At 40.0% G+C, this 27,797-nt stretch overlaps 2 protein-coding genes across 4 annotated transcripts in view; one reads left to right on the forward strand and one right to left on the reverse strand.

Annotated features, from left to right (window-relative positions):
* Window positions 1-27,797, reverse strand: part of LOC143654026 (uncharacterized) — a 79,123-nt gene that overhangs the window by 22,141 nt on the left and 29,185 nt on the right. The window lies entirely within an intron of this gene.
* LOC143654025 (cytochrome P450 2C18-like) lies at window positions 10,126-27,685 on the forward strand. The gene is made up of 9 exons (XM_077125487.1): window positions 10,126-10,378; window positions 11,529-11,691; window positions 11,863-12,012; window positions 14,225-14,385; window positions 15,497-15,673; window positions 17,837-17,978; window positions 21,212-21,399; window positions 25,556-25,697; window positions 27,485-27,685. Exons 1-9 carry the CDS (start codon window positions 10,211-10,213, stop codon window positions 27,664-27,666), a joined length of 1,473 nt encoding a protein of 490 aa, XP_076981602.1. The 5' UTR covers window positions 10,126-10,210; the 3' UTR covers window positions 27,667-27,685.

Consider the following 27,797-nt stretch of genomic DNA (forward strand, 5'->3'; position numbering starts at 1 on the left):
AAACAAAAAAAGAGAAGAAAGAGCATAATAGAGGAGATAGGATTTAACAAATGAATATGACTGCTGAGTCAATATAGTGATATTTTTTTGGACTCCAGTGTCTCAGAGCTGCTAGAAGCAAAAATGAAAAACTGTGGAACTGTAATCCCTACCGAACTTTAAAATCTGTTGTGTAAGTACTTGCTAAAATGTACTTGGAGGCCGTGCAACAGTGGCTCAGTGGTAGAGTTTTGCTTGCCATGCCGGAGAGGCCCAGGTTCGATTCCCAAGCCTGCCCATGCAAAAAATATATAAAACATGCAAATAAACAAAATATACTGGAAAATATATTGCATGCTTTATATATATATATATATATATATATATATGCTTTATATATATATATATATATGTATGTATGTATGTATTTTTCATAATAAAAAAAAAAGGAGAAGAAGCCTGCATCAGAGACATAAACCAAACATGGGAAGTGGCTAAGCCAGGGATGCAGCCCAATCGCATGCCCTCTCCCCACCTGTCTTAGTTTCCAGGCTTCTATGATAAATACCAGAGAATTGGCTGGCTTACCAACAGGAATTTATCTCACAGTTTGGAAACTAGAAGTCCAAAATCACGTTGGCAGACCAGGTTTTCTCCTGGAGTCTACAGTGTTCTGGTGGTGACTTGCCTACAATCCACGTGTTCCTTGGCTTGTAGAGGCATCTACTTCTGTCTCTTTCTGTCCCTCTACTGCTTTCCCTCTCCTCATGCTCAGTTGCTGCCTTGGAAGGACTCCAACCACAATGGATGAAAACCCACCTGTATTCACTTAGGTCTTGCCTTGACCAATAACATAGTCAAAGACCCTGTTTATAACTGAGTTCACACCCACAGGACCTTGGTTAGAACTTACACATGTCTTTTGTGGGGACATGATTCAATCCCCAATATCACCCTTTGGCCTCTCCAGCAGCACACCTTCATCAGGCCCTTCCTTGATGTTGAGGGTGAGGTAGGTAAAACCTGGTCTTCCATCAGCCACACCCCTCCTAGACGGAGTACCTGACCTGCTATACAGCTACTGGCCACAGCAATACCAGCTGCTGCATGTCCACCCTGCAGAATGGCTTCTCAGTAACACTCACAGCTCTTGTGACCTTGTCCCAAGTCTTAGAACCACTGGGAAGCCCATACTCCCCTGTCAGAGGTGATAATGGAGGTGAAGGAGATAGGCACAGAACACAGCATGAAAGACTCAGGCAGAGCTCAGAAGGGAACCTGAACAATCAAGATCTAGAAGATGCTTTCTGCCTGTCTTAGCGCTCCAAATGTGCTCTTAAATGGTAGTTCATCAGGTAAGTACAAGCTATGCGATGTGCTGGTGCAGGCTGCAGTGTAACCTCAGTCTCACAGGCTGTGTCCCTGCTTTCCTTTCACCCTTTGCTTTCCTCACTGGATGGTGATAGGTACACAGTGTCCTGGCTTTTATGGTGCTCTCTTTTGGTTGTTTCTGTGAGCCAAACCCACACCCCGAGGAGAGATACTCAGGGGATGGAAGGGGACACTGTATAAAGATGTGGAGATGGCTGCTCAGAGTGGGGAGCCAGTGTGCTCTGTTCTCTCTTGAAGTTGCCCTCCTGTGGGCTCAGGATAGGTCAAGCCAGACTGGCCCTGCTAGCTGGGAGGCAAGTGCCTCTCTCTGTCTGTCTCTCTCTGGCTATCATTTCAAACCCTTCAAAACAAAGCTAAGAAGATGTTATTTTTACTTGGTCCTTTTCCACACTGGTTGTACATTTTTAGGTTTCCCTTAGTGGAGTATGAGAATTCTCAGTTACTCACATCTCTGTATATCTGTTTTCATGCTTTTTAAATTCAGCCTTTTTAAAGTAGAAGTGTGAGTGGTATTTGATTTTTTATTTGTGTGTCCTTTATGAACAGTGATGTTAATTCTTTCTCATGTGCTTCTTGAGCTGTTGTATTTTTTCATTGTAGATTGTCTTTTCAAGGTGTGCCCATTTAAAAATTTCTTTGAGCTTTTATCCTTGAGGTCTCACAATTTATGGATCAGCGTATACAGCTCAAGTGGGTGAGCATGGCATTGAAGCAGAGGATGGGGCTGCCCAGAGAGGGGACTTAACCCTCAGCAGGGTAAAGAAAGCCTTCCTATAGGAAGTGTCACAGCTCAGGAGGTAGGGGGCACCTACCTGGGGCAGGAGACGATGTTGCCTCGTTTGGGGAGTCACAGCCAGGCAGGTGGAAGAGAGTACCCGCCTGCGATCAGGTACCTGAGATGGAGTGCCAGAGGCTGAGCAGCTAAGAAGGGCTTCCCCAGAGATGGTGCTCTGGGGTGGATTTTTGGAACCTAAGCAGAGTCAAGAGAATGTCCCCACATGAAGGCAACTTGACACGGGGTGTCAATGCCTTATCAGAGCAGAGGGGGTGTCCACAAGGAGGGGGTGTCCATTCTGGGGAGGTGAAGTGGTAGAAATAGGGAAGTCGTTCCAAAGGGGAATTGATCAACTATGTGAATGTTTAAAGATAATGGGAGCCAAATTTCCTACTTTCAGCAAAGGAAGTTACAAATAAGGAAAAGGAGAAAACTAGAATGAAACTTCTGGTATTGAATTAGACAGATTCAACCAGAATGAATTCACAGTTGTCAGTATATGTAGATATTAGTAAATAGACATAAATGTATACAATTACTACACATATCATTTATCTATATCATACACACACGCACACACATATATATATGCATGGCACTGTTCACTGCAAAGGTTTGGGAGTTGTGACAGTACAGTAGCAATGAGCACAGATCTTTTCTTCTACATTACACTTTCAACTAAAAGAACTAAGGTTCCTGAGAGAAATCACTGATTGGAGAGCTGGGACAGGAAAAATATTGGATAAGTCTGGAATATTTACTGTATGATGAAACAAAGAATTACTCAAAAATTGATGGGAATGTTTCAAAAGGATACCGAGTCAATCATTAGGAGACAATTTGAACACCAAAATAAGTAATGATAGTAATGGACTAAAGCCCATTGAATAAAGTGTGATTCATGATACCACACTGATAAAGTAAGTGAATAAACTGACAACTTGAATAGTTACATCTACATCGTTTAGAAGAATCTAACCACAAAATACTTCCTAATTATGAAGGTGAGAAGAATAACTTTCCAGGGAAGGGAGCTATGAGACACCTTCTTAATGATGTAGTTAGCATCATCCATAATGGAGCAGATTGAAACTGTTTGTCACCTAATTAAGATGAAGTGAGAACAAGCAGTGTGGACAACCAAACTATAGGCTGAGCCCCAGTCTTGGGGTTTGTTCATATGAAACTTAACCCCACAAAGGATAGGTCAAGTCTACTTAAAATTTAGGCCTAAGAGTTACCCCCAAGGGAGCCTCTGTTGTTGCTCAGATGTGGCCTCTCCCTCCAACCAACATGACGAGCCGTCTCACTACCCTCCCCCTCTCTGCGTGAGACATGACTCCCAGGGGTGTGGACCTTCCTGGCAACATGGGACAGAGATCCTGGAATGAGCTGAGACTCAGCATCAAGGGACTGAGAAAAACCCTAGAATGAGCTGGCAATTAACATCAAGGGATTGAGAGAACCTTCTCAACCAAAAGGGGGAAGAGTGAAATGACACTAAGTGTCAATGGCTGAGAGATTCCAAACAGAGTCGACAGGTTATCCTGGAGGTTATTCTTACGCATTAAGTAGGTATCACCTTGTTGTTCAAGATGTAGTGGAGAGGCTGGAGGGAACTGCCTGAAAATGTAGAGCTGTGTTCCAGTAGCCATGTTTCTTGATGATGATTGAACAATGATATAGCTTTCACAATGTGACTCTGTGAATGTGAAAACCTTGTGTCTGATGCTCCTTTTATCTACCATATCAACAAAAGAGTAGAACATATGGAATAAAAATAAATAATAGGGGGAACAAATGTTAAAATAAATTTAGTTTGAAATGGTAGTGGTAAATGAAAGTGAGGGGTAAGGAGTATGGTATGTATAACTTTTTTTTCTCTATTATCATTTTATTTCTTTTTCTGTTGTCCTTTTATTTCTTTTTCTAAATAGATGCAAATGTTCTAAGAAATGATGAATATGCAACTATGTGATGATATTAAGAATTACTGATTATATATGTATAATGAAGTGATATCTTATTGTTTTGTTTGTTTGTTGCTAATTTTTTTTTAATTAATAAAAAAAAGTTGCAGTGAGAAGAAAGACATCAGTCCAAAGATTCATAGGCTAAATCTAATCCTGAGGAAACATCAGTTAAAGCCAATAGAGGGACATTTTATACATCCACAACCTATTCTATTCAAAGTGGCAAAATCACTGAAGTCAAGGAAAGACTGAGGAATTTTTCCAAACTGAAACTGATGAAAGAGACATGACAAGTCATTGCAACATGTGATTCTCAACTGGATTCTGAAATGAACCTAAAGATTCTCTCCCTGGAATTTATTTATGAAACATGAATAGTCTGAGAATTAGACTGTCCTAATGCATCAACATTACATACATATCTCTAACTTTTCCATATGCTTATAATTAATCAATATGTATAAATATGTAAATGTACACTTAAGTAGATAAAATGTAAATGTACACTTAAATAAAATTTAGATTGTCTCTTTAAAAAGAAACTATCCTAATCCACAGTGCCAGGCAAGCAGAGGTCTGCTGCACGCTGACTGTGGCTGGCTTCCAACTGATTCCCTTCTGGCCAGCCATGTGGGCAGTGGAAGGAAAGCTTTTCCACATGGGAAGTCACTGACCCGGGAGTTGGGGAATCTGGATTTTAAGTCAAGGTCCTGTACTGATGTTTGCGTGAGATGCTCCAACTCAGTGAGTCCCCAAACCCCCATTTTTAAAAGAAAGGAAGGCTTAGATTAATGGGGTCACTGAGATCCTTTCTGTGTCTAAATTATCTGTGATTCTTTCATTCTGTAGAAAGAGAAGGGACCAAGCAGGAGCCTCAGCTGAAGAAGGAGGGTAGAGCATAGACACCCATCACTCAGGGAATAAAATGATGACTCTAAAGAGAGCCCTGGAGTGTATGTTGCCCCTACATGTGGAAGCATGGCTTTTATAGAGTCTGGCACTATGAGAGTCAAGCAGCTGAAGAACTCCTGTTTGTCCTGGGGAAGAGGTCACCAAGACCTAGGCTTAGTCAAGTTCTAAAAAGGTTACAAAACTGAACTTTTCTGACCTCCTGCTTTAGTCATCTGGCACTGCAATTATTAACTCATTGTTTACTTGGAAAGTCCTAATTAGGACACGTCGTTAAATATTGAATCATAGCGCACAAATCAAAGCAAACTGAAAGTTTGCTTTCAATTCAATAGAGACATGAGTTCCAGTCTCAGCTCTACCCACTGCAGACTGTGTGTGCTTGGTCAAGCAGTGAATTCCAAGACCCAGATTCCTTATATCTAAAATAGAAATACTTTTACCTTAGGCAAAGGTAATTGTAGAAGCAAAGAAATATGGTGGTTGTGAAAACTCTCTGTAAATTGTCAGTTTCACTATAAAGAGGAGATAGTAATCATTTTAGAAATAGCAAAGTAATTTTCCCTTAGCAATAGAGCATAAAATAACTGTGCTAATCAATCAGAACACAAATGATGACATATTTATGGGACAATGTTTTCGGACAACTTTCACCGTGAATGACTTAGCATAACGCCAGATGTGTTTCAATCCTAATGACCACTAAAAGGCTTCTCCCTTTCAGGTCTGCAGAATCTGCCCATTGAGGTTTTCCTGTGTCTGTTTCATGAAGGTCTTACCTCCCATAGCACCTATTCTGCATTCAGTAATCTCTCTCTTTAGGCTGTCCATTAATTCATTCCATTATTTTGACAGGGACAGACTGCAAAAGCAATAGAAGCCGCTGTGTCTGGAGGTGACGCAGCCATGGTCTCCGGAGCCCTCCCCTCTCACCTCTTCTGAGCCTTGCTGTTCCCTCAGTCATGGTGAGGACGTTCACCCCACAGTGATGGGAGGGGGAGAAGTCCAGGCCTTTTTTCCTTCCCTTGAGCACATATGGTGCCATTCTTCCGGGAGTCAAACGAAAGGATTCTATTTAATGTGAACCCTAGAATTGGAGAACAGTCAGTGGTGTGCACATTCAGACTAACCAATATTTAGGGGATTTGTTTTGTCTTCCTAAAGTTATTCTCAAAGTAGCTAAGGAGTAAGAAACAGTGTACCACAATGGGTATAAGAATAGCTAAGTTCAAATCCCAGTTCTGAGGCTATGAGCTGTGTGATCCTGAAAAGTTTCTCCCTTTGTTGTAGTGTTTTGGGAGGTGGGAGGGAGTTAATGGTAAAAGGAGTGTATATTTATTCAGGACTTTTTAATTGTTGCATGTTTGATCATTCAAGATGTACGAATAATATTTTTAACTTTTTTATTGTACAGGATAATATATATACAAAACAAAGAAATAAAAAAACAATAGTTTTCAAAGCACTCTTCAACAAGTAGTTACAGGACAGACCCAGAGTTTGTCTTGGGCTACCATGCAATCCTCTTATATTTTTTCCTTCTAGATGCTCCAGAATACAGGAGGCAAGAGGGCTTAAATATTTCTTTATCATCACAATTGACATTTTTCTTTCATTTTCTGTGAAAAATAACATATGTACAAAACTATACATTTCAAAGCACAGCACCACAATTAGTCGTAGAACATATTTCAGAGTTAGACATGGGTTATAATTCCACAATTTTAGGTTTTTAGTCCAGTTTTCTAAAATACTGGTGACTTGAAATATAAATTCAATGATCCAGAATTCATATTCATTTGTAAATCCTATCTTCTATGTATATCTCCATCATCACCTTTGATCTTTACATCTCTCTGTTTAGAAGTATTTGGGCTATGACAATTCTGAATTTTTTATTGGAAGGGTCTGTCACTAATATGGGGTAGGGAGATGGATCTATCTGATGTTCTGGAGAGGCTTGGCTCAGTTTCAGAACTTATCTGGACCAGACACCCATCTGGAGGTTGTAGGCTTCTGAAAAGTTCCTCTAGTGCACAGAACTGTTATGAAGTCTTATATATTGCCCTAGGTGTTCTTTATGACTGGCTGGAATGGTCCTGGTTGTGGTTTGGTAGGTTACGATAGGTAGCAATGTCTAGTGAAGCTTGCCTAGGAGCAACCTCCAGAGTAGCTTCTCAACTGTATTTGAACTCTTTCTGCCACTATTACTTTATTAATTATACTTCTTTTCCCCCTTTTGGTCAGGAAGGATTGTTGATCCCACAGTGCCAGGCATGGGTTCATCCTTAGGAGTCATCTTTGACATTTGCAGGGAGACTTTCACCCCTAATGTCAGGTCCTATGTACGCAGGAGGGCTATGATTTCACTTGCAGAGTTGCACTTAGAGAGAATGAGGCCACATCTGAGCAACAAAAGAGGTCCTCCAGAAGTAACTCTTAGGCATGCCAATAGGTAACCTAAGCTTCTCTGCTACCTACATAAACTTCACAAGAGTAAGCCTCATGATCAAGGGCATGGCCTATTGATTTGGGTGTCCCTAATGTTTGACATAATATCAGGGGATTCCCTGATGGTAAGGTTTAATAGTTCCATATTCTTTCTCTCATCCCTCTGGGGACTTTGCCAATGCGTTTTGATTATCTGCTTGATATACTCTAGGACAAATCCAGGCATTACAATAATCTATACAACATTAAAGGACCTCTGTTTTATTCTGTGCTCCCTGTGTTTCAGTCATTCAAATGAGTGACGCAGATAAGATGAATTAGATTATGCGCTGCTATCATACCACTGCCTTCTTTCTCCAGGGTGCTAGTTGAGTAGCTTGATCTCACTCTTATTTGGTTTCCCTGTATGTAGTAGATTGTTTTCTTTTGGCACTTTCAGCATTTTCTGCTTCTCTTCAACATTTGACTAATTAGGATGTGTCTTGGAGAAGGCCTATTTGGATTTATTCTGTTTGGGGTTTGTTGGGTTTCTTTGACTTGTATATTTGTGTCATTTTTGAGGATGGGAAAATTTTCCCCATTATATCTTCAATTACTCTTCCTCACCCTTTACCCTTCTCTTCTCCTTCTGCAACACCAATGATTCTTATATTTCTGCACTTCGTTTTGTCTATCATTTCCCTGAGATCCAATTCAATTTTTTCCATCTTTTTTGCCATTTGCTGTTTTGAATCTTCAAGGTCAGTTATCCTATCCTCTACATCGTTTATTCTTTCTTCTATCTCTTCAAATCTGGTATAGTGTGCCTCTAGTATGTTTTTCATTTGATCAACAGAGTCTTTAATCTCCATGACATCTGCTATTTTTCTATTTATTCTTTCAAATTCCTTTTTATTCTCTTCTACTGTCTTCTTGATCTCCTTTATGTCATTTGCTATACCACTTATTTATTCAGTGGAGTTGTGTGAACATCTTTGATTATTTGTTCCAATGTGTGTTTCCTCACTGGTGTTTAATTTGGTCATTCAGCAGGGATATATCTGTCTGCATTGTGATATGCTTAGTGGTATTCTGCTGTCATATTTGTGACATGTAAATATTTTGATTGATTTACTTTGGGAGTTGATTTTGGCGGCCCTGTGTTTGCAGGATGGTTGCACAAAAGGGGGAACAGTACGGGGTGGGGCACTCAATGTGGTGATTTCTTTCAGGGCAGGTATAGGCACAGGTTGGAGATCTTACACTGATGCTTGTGAACATGGGTCCCCAGCTGCCATGGAGGATGTAGCTGTGTGGGTGCACCAGTCTGGAACACATAGCTAGCCCTGATGTGCACTGGTCTAAGGCACAGGTTCTTTTGTGCACATATGTAGACCTGTGGCAGCAGGTCAGTATTATGCCTTCATGGTTTGATCTGGCGCACAGGTCAGCACTTTCTCAGAGCTGGAAACTGTGGCTGAGAGCTGTGCATATGCTCAGTTTTAGGGTTGCTATAAACTGAGGTTCCCAAGCTGAATGACATGATTGGGGGCCCATGCACATGCATGAATCTCAGACTGCCATAAACTGATGCACAGAGCTCAGAGGTGGGCAGGGTGAGGCTGTGTGACACTATGGGCAGGCAAACAGTGGTAGCCTGCATATGGAGGATAGTGCCCGCAGCCTTTATCTGCTGGCAATAGCCTGCAAGGAACAGGGAGGGGGAGGTATTTCTCAGGAGGCGTGCAGGAAAGGTGGGTTGGTTTACATTTGGGGTGGGGGTGTGGGACAGGTACATGCCTGGAGAGCAGGGAATGGGATTGGGTGACGGGGTTCAGGTGCATGCAGTATGGGGTGTGTAGCCAGTCACGGGGCTGTGCTGGTGAGGGTAGTACACACAAGGAATAGGACCTGGCTTACTTCCTAGTCCCCAGCTCTTGTCTGTGCCCTCCCGCAGACTCTGAGCTTCCACGCCTCCACAACAGGCTACAGCTTTCTGCCTCGCAGTTCCTTAGCTGCTGTGATCACGGCTGCCCCATGTGGTGCAGAAGGCTATTCCAGGTCATCCACAGTCCCAAATCACCTACTCAGTCGCCCTCCTGTCCCTTCTCAAACTTCATTGGGGCAGGGCTAATCTTGAGCTACTCTATTCGGCCATCTTTCTGGGAGTAAAGATGTATGAGTAATATTTTATGTTAGCTATTTTATATTTGGACAGCTGTGATGTCAGTATAGCACGTTAAAATAAATAAAAATGCCTCATTTGCAAGGGCAAAAATGATTATTAAATGCATTTAATAAAATACTTAATGCAATGCATACAATAGAAGGATAATAGAAGAACCTCAAGTGATACTTTCCAGTTGATTATCAGTCTAATAATCAACTAAATGATTATCAGTCTAAATGATTATCAGTCATTTAGAAATCTTTTAAATCATATAATTTACATCAGGAACTGCCAGGGGTGGTTTCTCTAATAACTGAAATGAAATTACCAATACCCAGACCCAACTTCTGACCAGTTAAAAAATAATCTCCAGATGCAGCCTTGGAAAGAAGGAAAGCCAGGCTAAAGAACACTGTTTTTCAATCTTTATCAGTGAACCAAAGTCCAGTCAGAAAGGATCCAAGTGATTTTCCTCAACCGGTCACTTTATAAGGTCAAAGAGTCACAATTTGACTGAGTAGGGAGTGCTAGAAGGCTTTGAACTGCACGTTCATAGCTACCTTGGTACTAGAAAAGGCTCTGATGGAGCCAGTTGTGGCCCTAGTGCTCTGTCTCTCCTGTTTGCTTCTCCTTTCCCTCTGGAAACAGAACTACAGGAGAGGGAAGCTTCCACCTGGCCCCAGGCCTCTCCCACTTATTGGAAATATCTTACAGGTAGATGCTAAGGAAATCAACAAATCCTTATGTAAGGTAAGTAGGCTTTTCAATTAACTCCTGAGAGTATATAAAATACATCTTTGGAGGCACTGTGTCAAAATAGATCCTAGGAAGGTGAAAGTTCCCCTATAGATTTTGTTGTTTTCGTTGCTTTTTTGTTTTTGTGTCTCTGTCATTGTCAGAAAGAGTGGAATGAAGTAACACATTTGGCGAGAAGAGAGACATTTAGGTCACTATAAGGTAGGATTAAATTCACAAAGTGATCAGGCGCTACAATAGGGAGTGCTGCTGCCCTTCACTGCTTCACGGTCCTTGGCAGTGATTTCTAGGCTGAAGTTCAATGTTAATAGAAGTATTTTTGTTTTCATTCAAGAAGTCACCTACTGTATAAACCATGTGTTTCTTCTAATGAGCCGTGAATATTAAACATCTCTGAAGAAGCACAAGAGGCATGATGTTAAGGAGAGAGCGATGTGGGCTTGGGACTGGCATAAGTGAAAGAAAGGAAGAAACAGGACACAGGGCCCATGGGGTGGGAACAGAATCCTTTGGGCTCTGCAAGAAGCTGCTGCCTATTGGCCTAGGAAGGCTGCAGGATGGAAGAAATTATACTTCCAGGAGATGCTGCATTCCCAGCACAGTCTCTGTGGAGCCTGCTCGCTTTCTGTGCTAGCAACACCAGCAGAACTCAAATGGGATCAGCTGGAATCCTCTAGCATGGTTTTTAAAAACAGACACAGTAGACTTCATCACAGAGCAACTGAGCAGAATCCCCAGGGGAAGAGGTTCCCTGGTGATCCCGACACTGCCAGCTGGGTATTAGTCCAAAACGGGTATTGGGAACTGATAAATTCATCAGGCGTCAGAGGTTGATAAAGCAGGGTTCAAATATGGGTCTTCTTGTATTAGATTGGGGACTATGGATACAAAATTTAAATTCTCTAAATCTCAATTTCTTTATCTGTTAAATGGGAATAAATAAACTTAGCTTAAGCTATTGCTTGGCACATCCTAGAGACCTTCCAGAAATAACCAACGGGCTTAAGTATAAAATTCAGAATATTTTAAACTGTATGTGACAGGATAAAAAAATGAACAATATATCAATACTATCAGTCTGTACAATATAGAGACCAAATAATCACTTCTTTGCTAAAATCTGCATCTCCTTTCCATTTCCCAGCTCTCTGAAATCTATGGCCCTGTGTTTACTCTGTATTTGGGCTGGAAGCCCACTGTGGTGTTGTGTGGCTATGAAGCAGTAAAGGAAGCTCTGATTGATCATGGAGAGGAGTTTTCTGGAAGGGGAAGTTTCCCATTGGTTGACAGAGCTACTAATGGATTTGGTAGGTGGATGGGTGCCTGTGTGGGCAGTGGTGATGGGGGTGAGGAGCAGGAGACTGAAAACAAAGACTTGGAGAGCTCCTCAGGACAGCCTGGTCGCATTGCTGCCCAGTATCCGCGTCCTCTTCCTTGACTAGGATCGCCTTCCTTGTATCCGTGTCCTCTGGTTGTAGGAATCATTTTCAGCAATGGAAAGGCATGGAGGGAGGTCCGGCGCTTCTCACTCATGACCCTGCGGAATTTTGGGATGGGGAAGAGGAGCATTGAGGACCGCGTCCAGGAGGAAGCCCGCTGTCTTGTGGAGGAGCTGAGGAAGACCAACGGTGGGTGACTCTTTCCTCTGTATCACTGATCTTCAGAGATTGTCCTCTTGAGGGAGTCCTTGAATGACATCCTTGGAGACATTTCAGGGGCAGCCGGATCTCTCCTATGGGTAGCGTCATCAGCCCTCAGGTGGAGCAGGGTGGGTTTGAAGTAGAGCTCCAAGGGAACTTTTGTGTATCTTTGCTTGTGTATGTGTGTGTGTGTGTGTGTGTCTGTACACAAGCATGTGCATACGTGCATGATTGTCCATAGAGCAATGGTATACAAAACATGTTTAATCCTTTTCTTTCCTGAGCTCTGTTTATTTACTTGCAAATCAGAACATCATGACGATAGAGGGGTTTGAATCTCATTTTCTCCAAGAGTTAAAGACAAATATTTCCCCATAGCTTCATCGTGTGCACCTATTCCAGAACATTCCACCAGGACACTTATCCATGGACACCATGGGAATGGCCTCATCATTTCCCTGCAGAGCATGAAACAAGTGACATGTGCTTTTCCTTAACTGAACTAAATGTGTATGGGCAGCCCACTGCCATGTCTAAGGATTTCTTCCAAGGCCTAGGCCTGCATCACCATTGAGAATTCCCTGACAACTCAGGTCAACTTTTAAACAATCAGCATGCATTATTTAATTTTACTCAGTACTGATTCAACTGATTTATACATGCTAAGGAATAAATGCTAAAGCATAATCTGTAACGTACACAGAAACCACGTATAAAATGATTTACTTAACTTGATTTCTACTATTTTTAATAAGTCTTGCCCTTCCTTGCCTAACTATAAGTGGTCTCTGTTTTCTTCTTTGCTTATCTTTTCCCTCCTTTAATGGGATTCTGTCTCAGGACCTTCATGGTAATTGTTTACCCCACCCTGCCAGCTCTTCTGACCTACAAGGTTCTTCTCTTAATGATCCTGACTTTCAGCTCGGATTCCAAATCACCTTGTTTTCATTCCCTCTTCCAAATGTAATGAAAGATTGAAAATGAGAATCAAGTACACACAAAGAAATCCCAGAGGCTTCCCAAATTACCCTTTATCTCCCCTAGGAATGTAGAACCTCTCTTGAAAGCTTAGAGCCTGAGTGTTTCTGTTTGCACTGGCATCTTAGCAACAATTGCAAAAGGGTTCCTGTTATTCAATGTCCTGTAGTTCCTTCACAGCATTTGATTTCAGTTGACCTTAGTTATTTTTATAGATGTGAATTTGTGGACTTTCTGAATCTAAAGCTTATAGATCATTGATTGCAAAAGTTTCACTTACAGATCTCCTACCAAAAAAGAAAACTTTTCCTCTGCTTTAATTTTTTCATGTGTATGATGATGGAATTGAACTAAACGGTGGTGAAAATTTAAAAATTATTATGACAAGCTCTATTTGTTGATAGCTAATACAGAGAAAAATCCCAGCAATTCGCAAAGAGTGCAGCTTGGCCCCAATAAATTAATTTTGGGGTTTTGATAGGTGATAAATGATGCCACTAGATCAGGATATCTTTTGTTTTCTATATTGAAATGAAGAAATAAAGGGACTTCATTTGTGAATTTTACCTGTTTTGCTTGCCGTAATCGTTACTTAAGTTTGAAAGAAAGACATTTTTGATTTGCTTTTATTTTAACCAAACAAAATTTCTCATAAGTTTTATTCATTTTTATAATATTTCTTCTCATACAACATGGATGGCTTTTACTTTCTGACATTGGTTATTTTAAATATTGATTCACTCCTAACCCCTTTCTCTTCAGAACTCCCCTCTGTGGTTCAACATTTGGTTCCATCAACTACTTGTTTTAAAATATGACATGCTTAACTATTACCTTGCTTCCTATAGTAATGCTTAATTGTCTACAGACTGTGTAGACAAAGGTGATTCTGCATTGATGATTGAATTATTAGGTGCTTTTAAAAGGGGCTTCTTTACAGTGTTTTTCTTTTTCCCTCCAAGACATCAGGCATGTTCGGTTAGAAGGGGATAAATAAAGGCAGTGGAGATAATGGGATATTTGTAAAAACTGTTACTAAACAGTTAGAATGGAATGGTCAATTCAGGTTGAGGGAGAAAGTGATGCATTGATTCTATGTATGCTGAAATTTTGTTTGATAAGAGAATGCCTAGATATTATAAAATGATCTTTTTCTGTTATCTCAAAGACAGTTTTATATGCACATTTTAATGGTGTTTCAAAATTTTTTCCAATCTTTTAGAGTCACCCTGTGATCCCACTTTTATCCTGTGCTGTGCTCCTTGCAATGTGATCTGCTCCGTTGTTTTCCAGACACGTTTTGATTATACAGATCAGGATTTACTTAACTTGATGGCAAAGCTCAATGAAAACGTCAGAATTCTGAGCACCCCATGGGTCCAGGTGAGGCCAAAATCCTTTTTCCTGGGAAACCACTTAGTCTCTTTTCTCTGACAAGTTCTAAGTTCTATGTGGTTCAAATTGTGAAGTGAGTGTTTGAATATAACAGTTGTGAACAGAGCATGGCATCAGAGAGAAAACTTCAGGGAAACATAAGCAAACCCACTATTTTACATGGAAGAAAACGCATGTCCACAATAATGAGCTCAGATTAAAGTCCTCTAGTGTTAATGGTTTTTCCCTTAAAACCCAAAATCCAGTTTCCATAGGGTACTTGGTGAGTTTCCAAAAGCATTCCCCTAGCACTCAATGGAGACCCAAGACCTTTGCTGATTGGCTTTCGTTCCCCACAAAGCTGGTCCTCTCAGTGAGACCTCTTCATCAGATGACATGGTAGAAATATCCTAATTTAGGATATCAAGGAGGGAGAATGCTTGGGACCACAGCTGCCAGGAAACACTGACTCAGGTACAGGAGTGATCGATGCTTCAACTGCGATCGTCGCTGACAGCGTCACTGCGTTAGTGATGACAACGTGGTTGGGTTTCATGGTGTATGAGGTGTGCTAAAATGGCTTAACCTGGACTCCGCCTAAATTACAATTGTGTGATCTTAGAGTAGTCACTTAGCTGCTCTGGTACACGGCAACTTTAAGTATAAAACAGTTATGGTACCTTCCAATCCCTCCATGCTTTAAAATACCAATTATATTTCTGAAGCTGCTGGATAGAAATAGAAACAGCAGGCACTAGCTGTGTGCTCTATATCAGGTTGCCCAAACTCCCTTACCCTCTGTCGTGTGCAAAATGTGACTCATAGTAATCCATGCCATCCTTCATTCCAAAGTTGTAGGAAAGAATCACTGTAAAAATATGAACATTGCTATAAAGATGGTTTTATTTGGTAAAGATGATTTATATGGATAGGAAATGATTATCATTTTTGATCCTCTGGTCAGAATTTTCTCCTTCAAATCTGTCAGCACAGAGAATTCAAGATGAAGATGCTATTTTATTCATCATTATAGCTCTAGTTTTTAACCAGAGTTTGGGATTCTGGCATATATGTCCTCATTGAGTATATTTATAACATAAGTGATTTTTTTCCTTTTTAGATCTGCCATGCTTTCCCCATTCTCATAGATTATCTCCCTGGGAGTCATAAAAAAGTACTTCAAAACACGGAATTTTTAAAAAAATATGCTTTGCAAAAAATAAAAGAACACCAAGAATCCCTGGACATTAACAATCCTCGAGACTATATTGATTGTTTCCTCATCAAAATGGAACAGGTAAAATGTGAAGGAAAATTCAGTTATTTGCTTACTTGTGTACATGATGGTCCCTTGGTTAATTCTGTACATACTAGGGAAGTTTAAAAGTCAGACGAATAATGCTTGACAAACATTTTGTGTCTCTATTGTGTGCATGGATCTGCACTAAACATCATGAAAGATGTTACAATTGGTTTGTTAAATGAAGAGAATACATGGGTCCTGTTCTTGAGGTATTAATAACCTACCTGAGGAGAAACAGAATGCACATTTCAGATGAAATGGGAACAATTACAAGGTTAGAAAATACGAAATAGCAAGCATTAAAATGTTGACGGAAAATATCATGGCACTCAGTATATGGGAAAGAGAGAGGGAAAGGCTCCACCAGAAGTGTTTTTCTCAAGTCCTTATCACATTCCCTGACTTTAATTTATGGGACCTCCAGGCACTCAGACCCTTGACTTCGGTATCTCCACTAGCTCCACCTTGCCCAAACCTCTCTGTCTTTACGTTTGTTGCGTCTCTTCAATTTGTCATTCCTACCCATTCCTGCACTTGTTTCCTAGACCAAGTTACCTAATACCTTGCACCAGGAATACAACGGTGCTCATCCTCCTTGTATTTGTGAATTCATTCTCTCCTTGTGCTCCATTCTAGGTTGCACTGCTTTATTGTCTTTTGCACAATTTAAACTTCATCATGAATCTGAAGGCAATACAGAGTCCCCATAAATTCTTGAACAGAAAAAAATTACAAACTCCTGATTCAGGATTATAACATCTTGTATGCTACGGCCCTAATTTGCCATTTACTATCAATTATTGTTAGTCTATGAATTAGATAAAATCCAAATAATAATGGCTTAAGAAATAGTGAGTTTATTTATATCACAGCCAATGAGTCACTTGGGTCAATTCAAGGCCAACACAGTAGCCCTGAAGCATCATGAAATCAGATTCCTTCCATTTTTCTTCACAAAATTTCCTATATAGGCCTTCATCTTCATGCTTATAGCCTCATATCCCAAGATGATATCTGCCCCTTTCCATGTTCACATCTGTGTTTTGAGTCAGAAGTAAAGAAAAAAGTGTCACCAGCAGGGTTCTGCTTATATCTCATTGGCATGAACTATATTGCATGGCCATCAAAATTCTAAATTAGGCTGGGAAATGAAGTTTCTAGGCAAGCTGGGTTTAAAGGTGTTCTAGTTTGCTAGCTGCTGGAATGCTATGTACCAGAAATGGAATGGCTTTTAAAAGGGGGAATTTAATAAATTACAAGTTTACAGTTCTAAGGTGGTGAACATGTCCCAATTAAAGCAAGTCTATAGAAAGTCTAAAGAAATTCTATAGAAATGCCAATCTAAGGCATCCAAGGAAAGATACCTTGATCCAAGAAGGCCGATGAAGGTCAGGGTTTCTCTCTCAGCTGTAAAGGCACATGGCAAACATGGTCACAGTTTCTCTCGCATCTCGAAAGACATGTGGGGAACTCATCTGCTAGCTTTCTCTCCCGGCTTCCTGTTTCGTGAAGCTCCCCAGGAGGTGTTTTCCTTCATCTCCAAAGGTCTCTGGCTGCTAGACTCTGGGGTTCTCTCAACTTTCTGTAGTAATTCTGTGGTTCTCTCCTCGTTCTCAAAACGTCATTGGCTGGTGAACTCTCTGTTTCGTGGTTCTGCGGCATTCTCTGCTCTCTCAAAATCTTGTGGCTTTCTCTTTTGTTGTACTCTAGCTTTTTCCAAAGAGCTTCTTCTTTTAAAGGATTCCAGTAAAACCAATCAAGACCCACCTGGAAAGGGTGGAGACATGTCTCCACCTAATCAAGTTTAATACACACACTTGATTGAGTGACATCTTTATGGAGATAAACTAATTAAAATTTCCAACATACAATACTGAGTAGGAATTAGAACAAACAGTTGCCCCCACAAGCTTGATTAGAGTTAAAACAAGGCTTTTCAGGGGTACATAAACCTTTTCAAACCGACACAAAGGAGTAGGAAATAAAGATTGGACCAGTTAACATACAGTCTCTAAAGACATAAAATAATCTTTTAAGCACGGCACTCTCCATTTTCTGTATTTTCTTAACTTTAAAGTAATATGTGCTATTTTGATTGATTGCTATTAAATATGCAGACAAATTAATTCATAAAAAAATTCACCTAATCATTCCTAGGAAAAACACAATGCACAGTCTGAATTCACCATTGAAAACTTGACAGTCGCTATAGTTGATCTATTTGCTGCTGGGACAGAGACCACGAGCACCACCTTGAGATATGGATTCCTGCTCCTGATGAAGTACCCAGAGGTCACAGGTATGACCACAGCTGGTGCACAGGGTGATTTCCAGAATGGAAGTTGACAAGATAGTGCCTGTGTGCTCTCTGTTGACTGTGTTAGAGAAGATCTGTTATTATAGCTTCCAAGGTAGTTTGTTCAAATTTTATGAAGGAACAGAAATGAGACACCTTTGCATAAAAGGGGAAGGTGACTTAGAGGAGTGAGAACCACGGGGGCAAGAGGAGAAGCTCTGACACTCTAGTGCACTATTTGGATTCCACGGGAGAAGATTTGCTGCAGGGACATTTGCATTGGCCTAGGATTGCATAACGGTGTTGCTTTTAGTAAAAAGGCCACTTGGATGGTAGGTATGTTCTTATAGAAATCTCTCCTTATTCTGAAAATACACTGCTGTAATGCTGGGTCAGGGAAGATGGAATTCTTCCTTATTGAAGCTTCATGCTTCTATTTCTGGAAATTCTACAAATTTAGGGAAGCAGCCTGGGAAAATGTGCACAGTCTGGCAAGCACTCTAAAAAGTTAGGTTCATAAGGAAGGTTCTGCTATTTAGACAGAATATGTACCTAGGATATTTTATTATTCCTGAAACCTGTGTCCAAAAATACAGTTCTTGCAATCATAAGAAGTTTTTATTTTATCAATACTTTTATTTTTTATAAACCATTTAATCTTAGAAATTTACCTTTAAAGTGATTCAGATTATGCATAGCAGATTAGTAGCACACATTATCTTTTCCTGCATCAGGATCCTACTGAAATAACTATAAACTAATGATAAATGACAATTACTACTTTTAAATTAGGAGAAGAGGGAAACAGGAAACAGCCAATAAATCCTCAATTAATTTCTGTAACACAGAGAACAGATGGAGATGCGACAAGTAATTCAGCAGAAAGGATGAAATGAAACCTAAATGCCAGTCAATAAGGTTTTATCAATAAGGAAAAGACAGTGTGTACCTTTGCAATCCCCGCCAGCCTGGCATTTAGAAGTACAAAATGTTAAAGAAAATAGTGAGAGAAGGAGGCCCAAAATAGGAGGGTTTCCCCACCCAAGATTCCTCCACATTTCCTTTTAGCATGTGTATTAGCTAGAGTTCTCTAGAGAAACAGAATCAGCAGGAGATATCTACATGCATAAAATTTATAAATGTATCTCACATAACAATGGGAATGTAGAGCCCAGGGTCTGTAGGGCAGGCTGCCAGCTGGCAACTCTGAGGAAAGTCCTCAACAAACTCTCAGGAGGGGCTAGCTGGACTGGAAAAGTGACTCCCTCTTCAGAATCCTCCCTAAAATCCTTCTGGTGATTAGATTAAGTGTCACTCATTACAGAAGACATCCCCTTAGCTAATCATGAATGCCATCCGCTGTGGATGCAGCCAACGTGGTCCTGATTTAAGTCCATGAAATGTCCTCATAGCAACAGACAGGCCAGTGCTTTCCTGACAAGACACACGGGTACCACCACCTGACCAAGCTGACACATAAACCTGACCATGACAGCATGTCATTCCCCTTTCCTCTGCCCATGCAAAGATACTGGTTTACTCTAGGAAAAGTTCACTAAAAGGACCTGCACTTAGGGATGGGAGCAGAGACAGGGAAGGAATGAGGTGGGGGCTAAAAAGAGGGGTTAGGTAGGAGTTCACCTCTTGAATTGAGATCCTTAGTGCTTTCCCCATCCTGGGTTCTAAAATCCAGCAGCCAAGAAATAGACTGCAGAATACAAACAGCTCCAGAGGAAAGACCACTTTCCCACATCTAGATAGAAAATTCTCAGCAAGTGTCCAGTAAGTGAATGAAGTACAAGCATCCATCCAAGACACAAGGTCATGGAACTTCAAACAGTAGGTTTAAGAAAAAATCATTAAAAATATCAGAGAAGAAAATCAGTTCTTATTTACTGTTTTCCTACAGAAGAAGATACCATGCAGCACGTATGCCCTTCTCTTATTTCCTAATCTATCAATATCATATTTGTATTATGTGTAAGGATAAAGAATCAGAACGGCATCAGAATTCTCATGAGCACTTGTCATCTTGTGTATCAATAGATACACAATTTTTATCCTTTCTTTTCCTTTTCTCATAAAGGCATTGGAGGATTTGCTCCATCCAAATGTCTGAAACCAGATCAGAGGAAGTCATGGGATCTAGGAATTAGGAGACCTCATGTAAGAGAATGGATGTTTCAGGGGTGCTGATGGGCACCAAGCCTAGGAAAGAATCAGTTAGAATGAACTGTGTGGGCAGAGCAGATGTGAGGGAAGACAGCAGAAGAGATGTGACCAACTGTCTGAGATGTGAACACTTGAGAAATTATTACTAGGAGTTTGAAATGTTTACAGGATTAGTTGGAAATTAGTCTAAATCATCATCTAGAAAGTTAGGAATTGGAATAAAGATACATTTTTAAGGGAAAATGTGTACACAAAGTGAAACATAATCATAATTATTTTTCTAGAGAACAATATGTATGTAGTCATAAGTATGTAAGGAATGGATATTGATATATCAAAAACTTGTGTTATAAATAAATTGGGGAAAAGAGTGGGGGATGTGTGTGTTTATGAGTATGCATGTGTGAGTGTGTGTTGGTGGATGCGTGTCTGCATTTTGCATAGGGAAGCTGTAGAGATGTAAATCCCTCATCTCATTCAACAAAAAGTCATTAGATACTATCTAAAAGTGGTTAATTAAAGAATAGTGGTACAAAGTGTGATTATTTAGAAATATGAACATAAATTTCAAAAGAAACCCCAAGAATGGTTCAAAATGGCATCCTTTTTTGATGTGAGGAGGACAGAGAAGGTACTATTGCAAATTGCACACACACACAGACACACGAGCAAATACATATGTCCATACAGATCCGAGAGTAGAATTTAAAACACTATGTATTATTTTAATATAAAATTAATATTTGATTTCTGGATTTCTTTCTGCAAGGAAAGTAATTTTTTAGTTAATTGTATACTATTTATATTTTGAAACATCTCACTATTTGTATGTATTGGTCATCATGAATTCTAATATACAAGGATTTGCAGACTTGTATCAATGCCTAACTTTTTAGAAATTTTATGTTATAGTGATCATTTTTCTAAGTTCAGGTGTACTTCTGGGCTTATAACTTGTGTTTATAACCATGTCGGGACACTTTCATACTTCATGTGATCCTGAATTGCTCTGACCAATGCACATTTTTCTCCTTTGCCATCACTTCTTATTTGTGTCTCATCAGCTAAAATCCAGGAAGAGATTGACCGTGTGGTTGGCAGACACCGCAGTCCCTGCATGCAGGACAGGAGCAGCATGCCCTACACAGACGCCGCGGTGCACGAGATCCAGAGATACATAGACCTCCTTCCCACCAGCCTGCCCCATGCCACAATCAGTGACATTCCATTCAGAAACTATGTCATCCCCAAGGTGAGATTTATTTCCCCTACACTGAACAACAGTGCTTTTGAAGTTCTCACGTTCACAGTATGATTCCAGTGCTCTGCCTTCAGGGGAAATGAGAAATGTGTCATCACCATAAGTATGACAGCTTGATGGATATTGTGTTGTTTCCAGTTTGGGATGATAAAGCTTTATAACAGAGTTTGATATCTGGCAGCCTAAGTCAGCCAAATTTGTTGTTCTTCTTCAGTATGGTACTGGCCACTCTTAGCTGTTTAATTTAATATCAGCTTGCCAATTTCCTAAAACCCTCTGCTAGGAATTTTGTTTGTAGGAATTAGATCCATAGATCAAATTGGAAAGAATGACTTCTTGACATGTTGAATCTTTCAATTCTTGAATATCATATATGCTCCCATCTTGTGGGTGCTTTCTCCAGTTTTCTCAATAACTTTTATTCTCAGTGAAGTAGCTTACACATATTTTTTAGGCTTTTTTCTAGGTAATTAATATTTTTGATGTTATTATAAATTGTATAGGAATTTTAAATGACCTTTCCATTTTTTTCTGGTATATGGAAATTAGCTTTATTTTATTATTTTAATGATAAATCTTTGTGGCCTTGCTAAATACACTTAATATTGCTAACAATTTAACTGTAAATTCATTTGGAATTTCTATGTACACAATCCTGCAATCTGGATTAATATGTGTTTTTTCCTTGTTTCCAATTCTCATGACTTTCATTTCTCTTTGCATGAGTGCACTTACCGAAGGGCTGTGCATTCGGTAAGAGTGCAATTTCTATACCATCTCTGGGGAAGAGGGAATTGAGGCCATGACCAAGAGACTAAGGATCTTAAGATTTTTAAGATACTTGTTGAATAGAAATAAGCATAGTAGCTATTCTTGTTTTGAGTTTTGGATCTCTAGAAAGAAATGGGGATTTAGTATCTTACCATTGAAAATGATATTTTATATATATTTTGTCACTGTTCTTGATCAGATTATGAAAAATCCCCCTCTTATCTTATGTTTGCCTGCTTTTTTTTCACCAATGGGCTTATTATTTTATCAAATGGATTCTCAAATTTGACCATATATCTTGAACTCTATTCCCTCACTGTGCGTGTGTGTGTGCATACAGACATCTAGATTTTATTTGCTACATTTTATATTTATATTCATAAAACATATTGGCCTGTGATTTTTCTTTCTCAAGTTTCTCTTTTCAGATTTCTGATGTGGAGATAATGCTTGCCTCAAAAAATTCCATATTGGAATCCCTTGTAATTTTTTATTAAAAGCCAGAGATTTTATGAGAAAAATGCAGATGCTCAGATAATTTTTGTCTTCTTCCATAAAGAGCTCATCTCTTCTCCATTAGTATGATAGAATGATGTAACATCTCTTGCCTGCCTTCAAAACTGGAAATGAATACAGTTTAAAATTGGCTCCAAGTTTCTTTCATCTCTGGAATCTTGTCACCAGTGCCTTCTAACACATGGTTTCTGTATTTATTCAGACTTTCTAGTTGATATGCTACAAGCTCCTTTATCCCAATGGGTGACAGCAAATATTACTGTCATAATAGAAATTGAAATAATTAGAAATTCTATTAGGATGCTAAAGAAAGGGCTGTGCATTCGGTAAGAGTGCAATTTCTATACCATCTCTGGGGAAGAGGGAATTGAGGCTATGTCCAAGAGACTAAGGATCTTGCCTCAATCAAGGATTAGAATTTCAAGTTAACTCTTCTTCACCTGAAGACACAACCAGGAAAAGCTTTTTCTTTCTTTAATACTTGGTTGAAAATAATTATTAATCTTGTTTCTCCTCCAGTTACTAATTAAATTGGAACTAGACTGGGAATCAGATAGGGATAGCCCATCACATCTATGACCTCCTGCTGGTGGGGAGCAGTGCATCTGCTAAGTGGCACCCATTCTGGCTTCTGCACGGGGCTCAGGCTCCACCTGGTGCCTTTTGAGCTTAGAATGTCCAGACACTGAGGGAACAGCACCATCTCTTCTGCATGGAACAACCCAGTTAAGGAACATGTGGCTCCTGGTGGTTGGTTGTGCCCCTCCTACCAGTCAGATAAATAATGCATTTTACCACGAGGTGAAGTCACTGATTAGGTGGATATTATGACCTAATGCGAGAGTCTGCAAATTTTTCTGGTAACAGGTCAGATTGTAAATATTTTAGGCTTGAGGACCATAATGTCTCTGTTGCAACTACTCAGTTCTGCTACTGAGGCAGGAAAGCACTCATAGACCAAAACATAAAGGAGAGAGGAGGGCTGGAGTCCCAATAGTTATCAACTGACATTTCAATTTCATATATTTTCATGGGCCGTGAATTCTTCTGTTACTTTTTTGGTTTTTATTAGCAAAGTTGGTAGGTTTGCCAAAAAATTATGTGTAAAATAAAGAGTTCCCATATAACACCTTATTATTAACACTTTGCATTAGTGTGGTACATTTGTTGCAATTCACAATTTTTATAATTGTATTATTAACAACAATTCATCATTTACAGTAGGGTTCACTGTTTGTGCTGTATAGTCCTACATAAATTTTTTTCCTAATAACGCATGTTATTAGGAAACCATATTCACATATATAATTCAGTGCTGTTAATTGCATTCACAATGTTGTCCCATCATCACCAGCATTCATTACCAAAGCTTTACAGTCAACCCAAATAGAATTACTGCACAATTTAGGCATAAACTCCTCATTCTCTACCCCAATTTCAGCCCCAGGCAACCTATTTCTATGATTTTTCTTTTTAATTTTATTTATTTGATTTTATATTTTAATAAATTTCTTTTTTATTTAATTTATTCTTTTACCCTGTTCCTTTAATTTCCTTTAGTACATTGACGTTTTTGAAGAAACCAGACAGTTTTCGTGTAAAATCTTTCTTCGTCTGGTTTTGTGTGGTATATTTCATGGGATTAGATTCCAACTATGTGCTTTTGGCAAGAAAACTACGCAGACACTGTGCTCATCCTAAGGTGGGGGCACGTAATATTAAGCTCTCGTTATTGGAGATGCCAGCGAGGTTCCTCACTTAATAGGGTGTCTGCCGGCTCCCCCCAGTGCAGATGTGCTGTTTTTCATATGTAATTAATAATATTCTGTGTCATGGTACTTTAAGACTTGTGAACAAACCTTTCACCCAACAGATTTAGCATTAATTGCTGATCCTTGCCTGAGTTGGTGGTCCATACCTGAATTGTTGTAAAAAAAGATGATATTTCTAATTTTACTATCCCTTTTTCAGCTTGTATTCATCTGCAAAGAAAGCTGTTTCATATTTTTTAAATTATGAAATATGATATATTCAAAAAAGCAATGAATTTCCAAGTAAATTTTGACAAGTAGGTATAGAGCTGATTTCAAAGTTTGGTATGGGTTACAGTTTCATGATATTTCATTTAACAGCTCCATACACTGGAGACCAACAGAAACATCAATATAATGATTCAGCAGTCATGCTCATATGTTGCAGCCTATCTTCCTGTTATACTCTTTAAATATCTCTTTAAATATCATATATACATAGAAGCAATAAATCTCAAAGTACATCACAATAGTTAGTTGTAGAGTTTGTTTGGGTGACAATCCATATTTTTAATTCTTAACAAATTTCTTAACAATCCTAAAAACAATTTTGTAATTGTTAAGAAAACAAATCGCCTTATTAACATTGAACAGTTGACGTTAAAAGGGTCACTTTGAATTATGTCAGACCTCTATTCTAAAAAGCCCTATGAACAAATTCTTGTTACTTCTGGCCTTTCTAGAACCAGCAGAGACTTCTATTTTAAACCATAATTTACATGTAAGATGTGTAAAACTTAAAGTGATAAAATAGAGGAAGTGCTGCTTAGTCCAGCTTGGTTATATGAGAGAGGATTCAGAAAGTTCGGCACACAAGCATTCAAGGGCTCAGTACTGCAAAAGTGCTGGCCGACACTTTAGCAAGATCATTGCCACTGGCCTTGAACTCATCATGGCTCATTACTTGGTCTGTCTTGCTGGAAATGTCACTCCCCTTCTTTGGATTTGGATTTCCTTATTTGTAGATCAAAGAAATTGGACTAAGTTCCTAAATTTCCTTCAGCACCATGAACTATTTATAATTCAGCTTATCTATCTGTCCATTCCAGGGGACAAACATAATAACCTCGCTGAGTTCGGTGCTGCACAACAACAAAGAATTTCCCAACCCAGACAGGTTTGATCCTGGCCACTTTCTGGATAAGAGTGGTAACTTCAGGAAGAGTGACTACTTCATGCCTTTTTCAACAGGTAACAGAAATTTACATCCATCTCTACTTCAAGGGTATGACCTATAAGGGATCAATTGAAATTTGCATGCTACCTATCCTGGGGCTGGGAGAAGTCTCTTGATGCGCAATCACGAGCACCACCCCCAATGCCAGGCACGTTCCCACTGCAGGGTACATCTGTATTCTTGGGCCAGATGGGTGGGGCTTTGGGGAGCTGACCAATTCTTTCAAAGTGAGGAAGCTAGAGAAAGGGTTGATTGAATTCTGCCACCAGATCTATCACTGATGTACGCAATAGCAATTTTTGGAAGATGAAACTCATTCAGATTGTCCTCACCTCCCCCAAGAAAGGCACCACAAAGCAGAGTTTTATTGCATAGTTTATGCATGGTGCCCCTCAGTCCTTAGATGAGTTTGAAGACATGAGTATTCATAGGCAGAGAATAGGTATCCAAGGGACTAATACCACACTTAGAGAAGTAGATGAATAGACTGATCATTCTAATCAAATCTGACCTGTGCTGTGAGAGGGAAGTACAGGCCACACTGAGGGCAAAAGGGGAAGTCGCCTGCTTTCTACTCTTGCATGCCCAACAGTGAAGCACAAAATGCATTAAGTAACACTTCTCGAGAAAAATGGCATTTCAGCTGTATCCCCAGTGGCATGAAGCAAGGAAAGAGAAATATAGGCGTGATTACAAAAGCAGTGGTCCACAAGGGAAGAAGATTTCAGAAATGTCTGCCAAGAAACTCTGGGATCAAGGAACCTCTGGGAATTGGCATGGTGCCATCAATGATTCCAGAGCCCATTGCTCTTCCTGCAGTGATGATACTTCATATTTGATAAAGGGGTCTCCACTCCGGCAGTGGCTGCTGCGTCTCTGGTCAAGGAACTGCCTTAAGCTCTTCTGTGGCTTTTGATGCTTTTTTGGATCTGGCTGTGGATGCCAAAATGTAAAGGACTGAACCCTCCCTTCAAGGAATGCACATTTTAGAGGGGTTGATAAATAAATAAACAGAGAATGATGGCTCAAAATGATCCATGTATATGTTGCTGAAAAAATCCAACAAAGGCAAGATTCTACAGCCTGAGGGGTCACAAGGATTATAAAGAGGAAACGACATCTGACCTGAGTTATGAAGGAAGCACGAGGGAAATGCTTGAAGCTGCCCAGTGTGCTGGAGACTGATGAAGAGAGTGTATGGCTAGAGCTGAGAGTTGAGGGTGTGAAGAGTGAAAGAAAAGGTCATGGAATGTCAGCCTGGGAACAGAATGTGAAGGGCCAGGTCAAACAATTTGAACTTCACCCATAACACAGACACAGGAGCCATTCAGAATTTGAAAGTGAGGTAATAGCATATGATTTTGAAGGTCCATGAGGAAAAAAATTTTTAGTTGTATTTGTGCCAGAGGTAGAAAGGGAAATGCAGATACATAAGCCTCCTCCTCTCAGTCCTTTCCCCTTCATCCCACCTGGACAAGGAGCGTGGGTATATTTCTCAAAAACTGTTAGCAGAAACTTGCAGAGTCAAAAGAGCCTCTGTAATGTGGAATACTCAATGAAGTGCTTGGCCCAATGCAGGTATTCAATAAATACTTTTAGAATGTAGAGTGCCCCTTAAGGATGTTAGGTGACCACAAGTGTCTCAGTCTTCCCATCCCTCTTATCTAGCCAGCCATCCTTCCAAACATCCTGCCTTCCATTCGCCCATCAAGTATACCCTTCATAATAGTTACTGAGTGTTATGGTGTGGTTGAGAAACACAGTATTCAAGGAATACCTTCCCCTGTGTTTCTATTTCCAGGAAAACGAATTTGCGTGGGTGAGGGCCTGGCCCGCATGGAGCTGTTTTTATTCCTGACCACCATTTTACAGAAATTTTCCCTGAAGTCTCTGGTTGAACCAAAAGACATTGACATCACCCCAGTTGAGACTGGGTTTCTCTCGGTGCCACCCTCGTACCGGCTCAGCTTTGTTCCCATCTGAATAAAGTTCAGGCCAACTGCCTGCTGCTGTGGTGTCGCCTGCAACTCCCCTCCTCTGGGGCATCGTTCACCTCCCTCCCTCTACTGGGACTGCCTTTGCTGACCTCCCCTCTCCACATCTCCCCATGCTCT

The sequence above is a fragment of the Tamandua tetradactyla genome, chromosome 13, assembly GCF_023851605.1.
Source record: "Tamandua tetradactyla isolate mTamTet1 chromosome 13, mTamTet1.pri, whole genome shotgun sequence".
Taxonomy (NCBI): domain Eukaryota; kingdom Metazoa; phylum Chordata; class Mammalia; order Pilosa; family Myrmecophagidae; genus Tamandua; species Tamandua tetradactyla.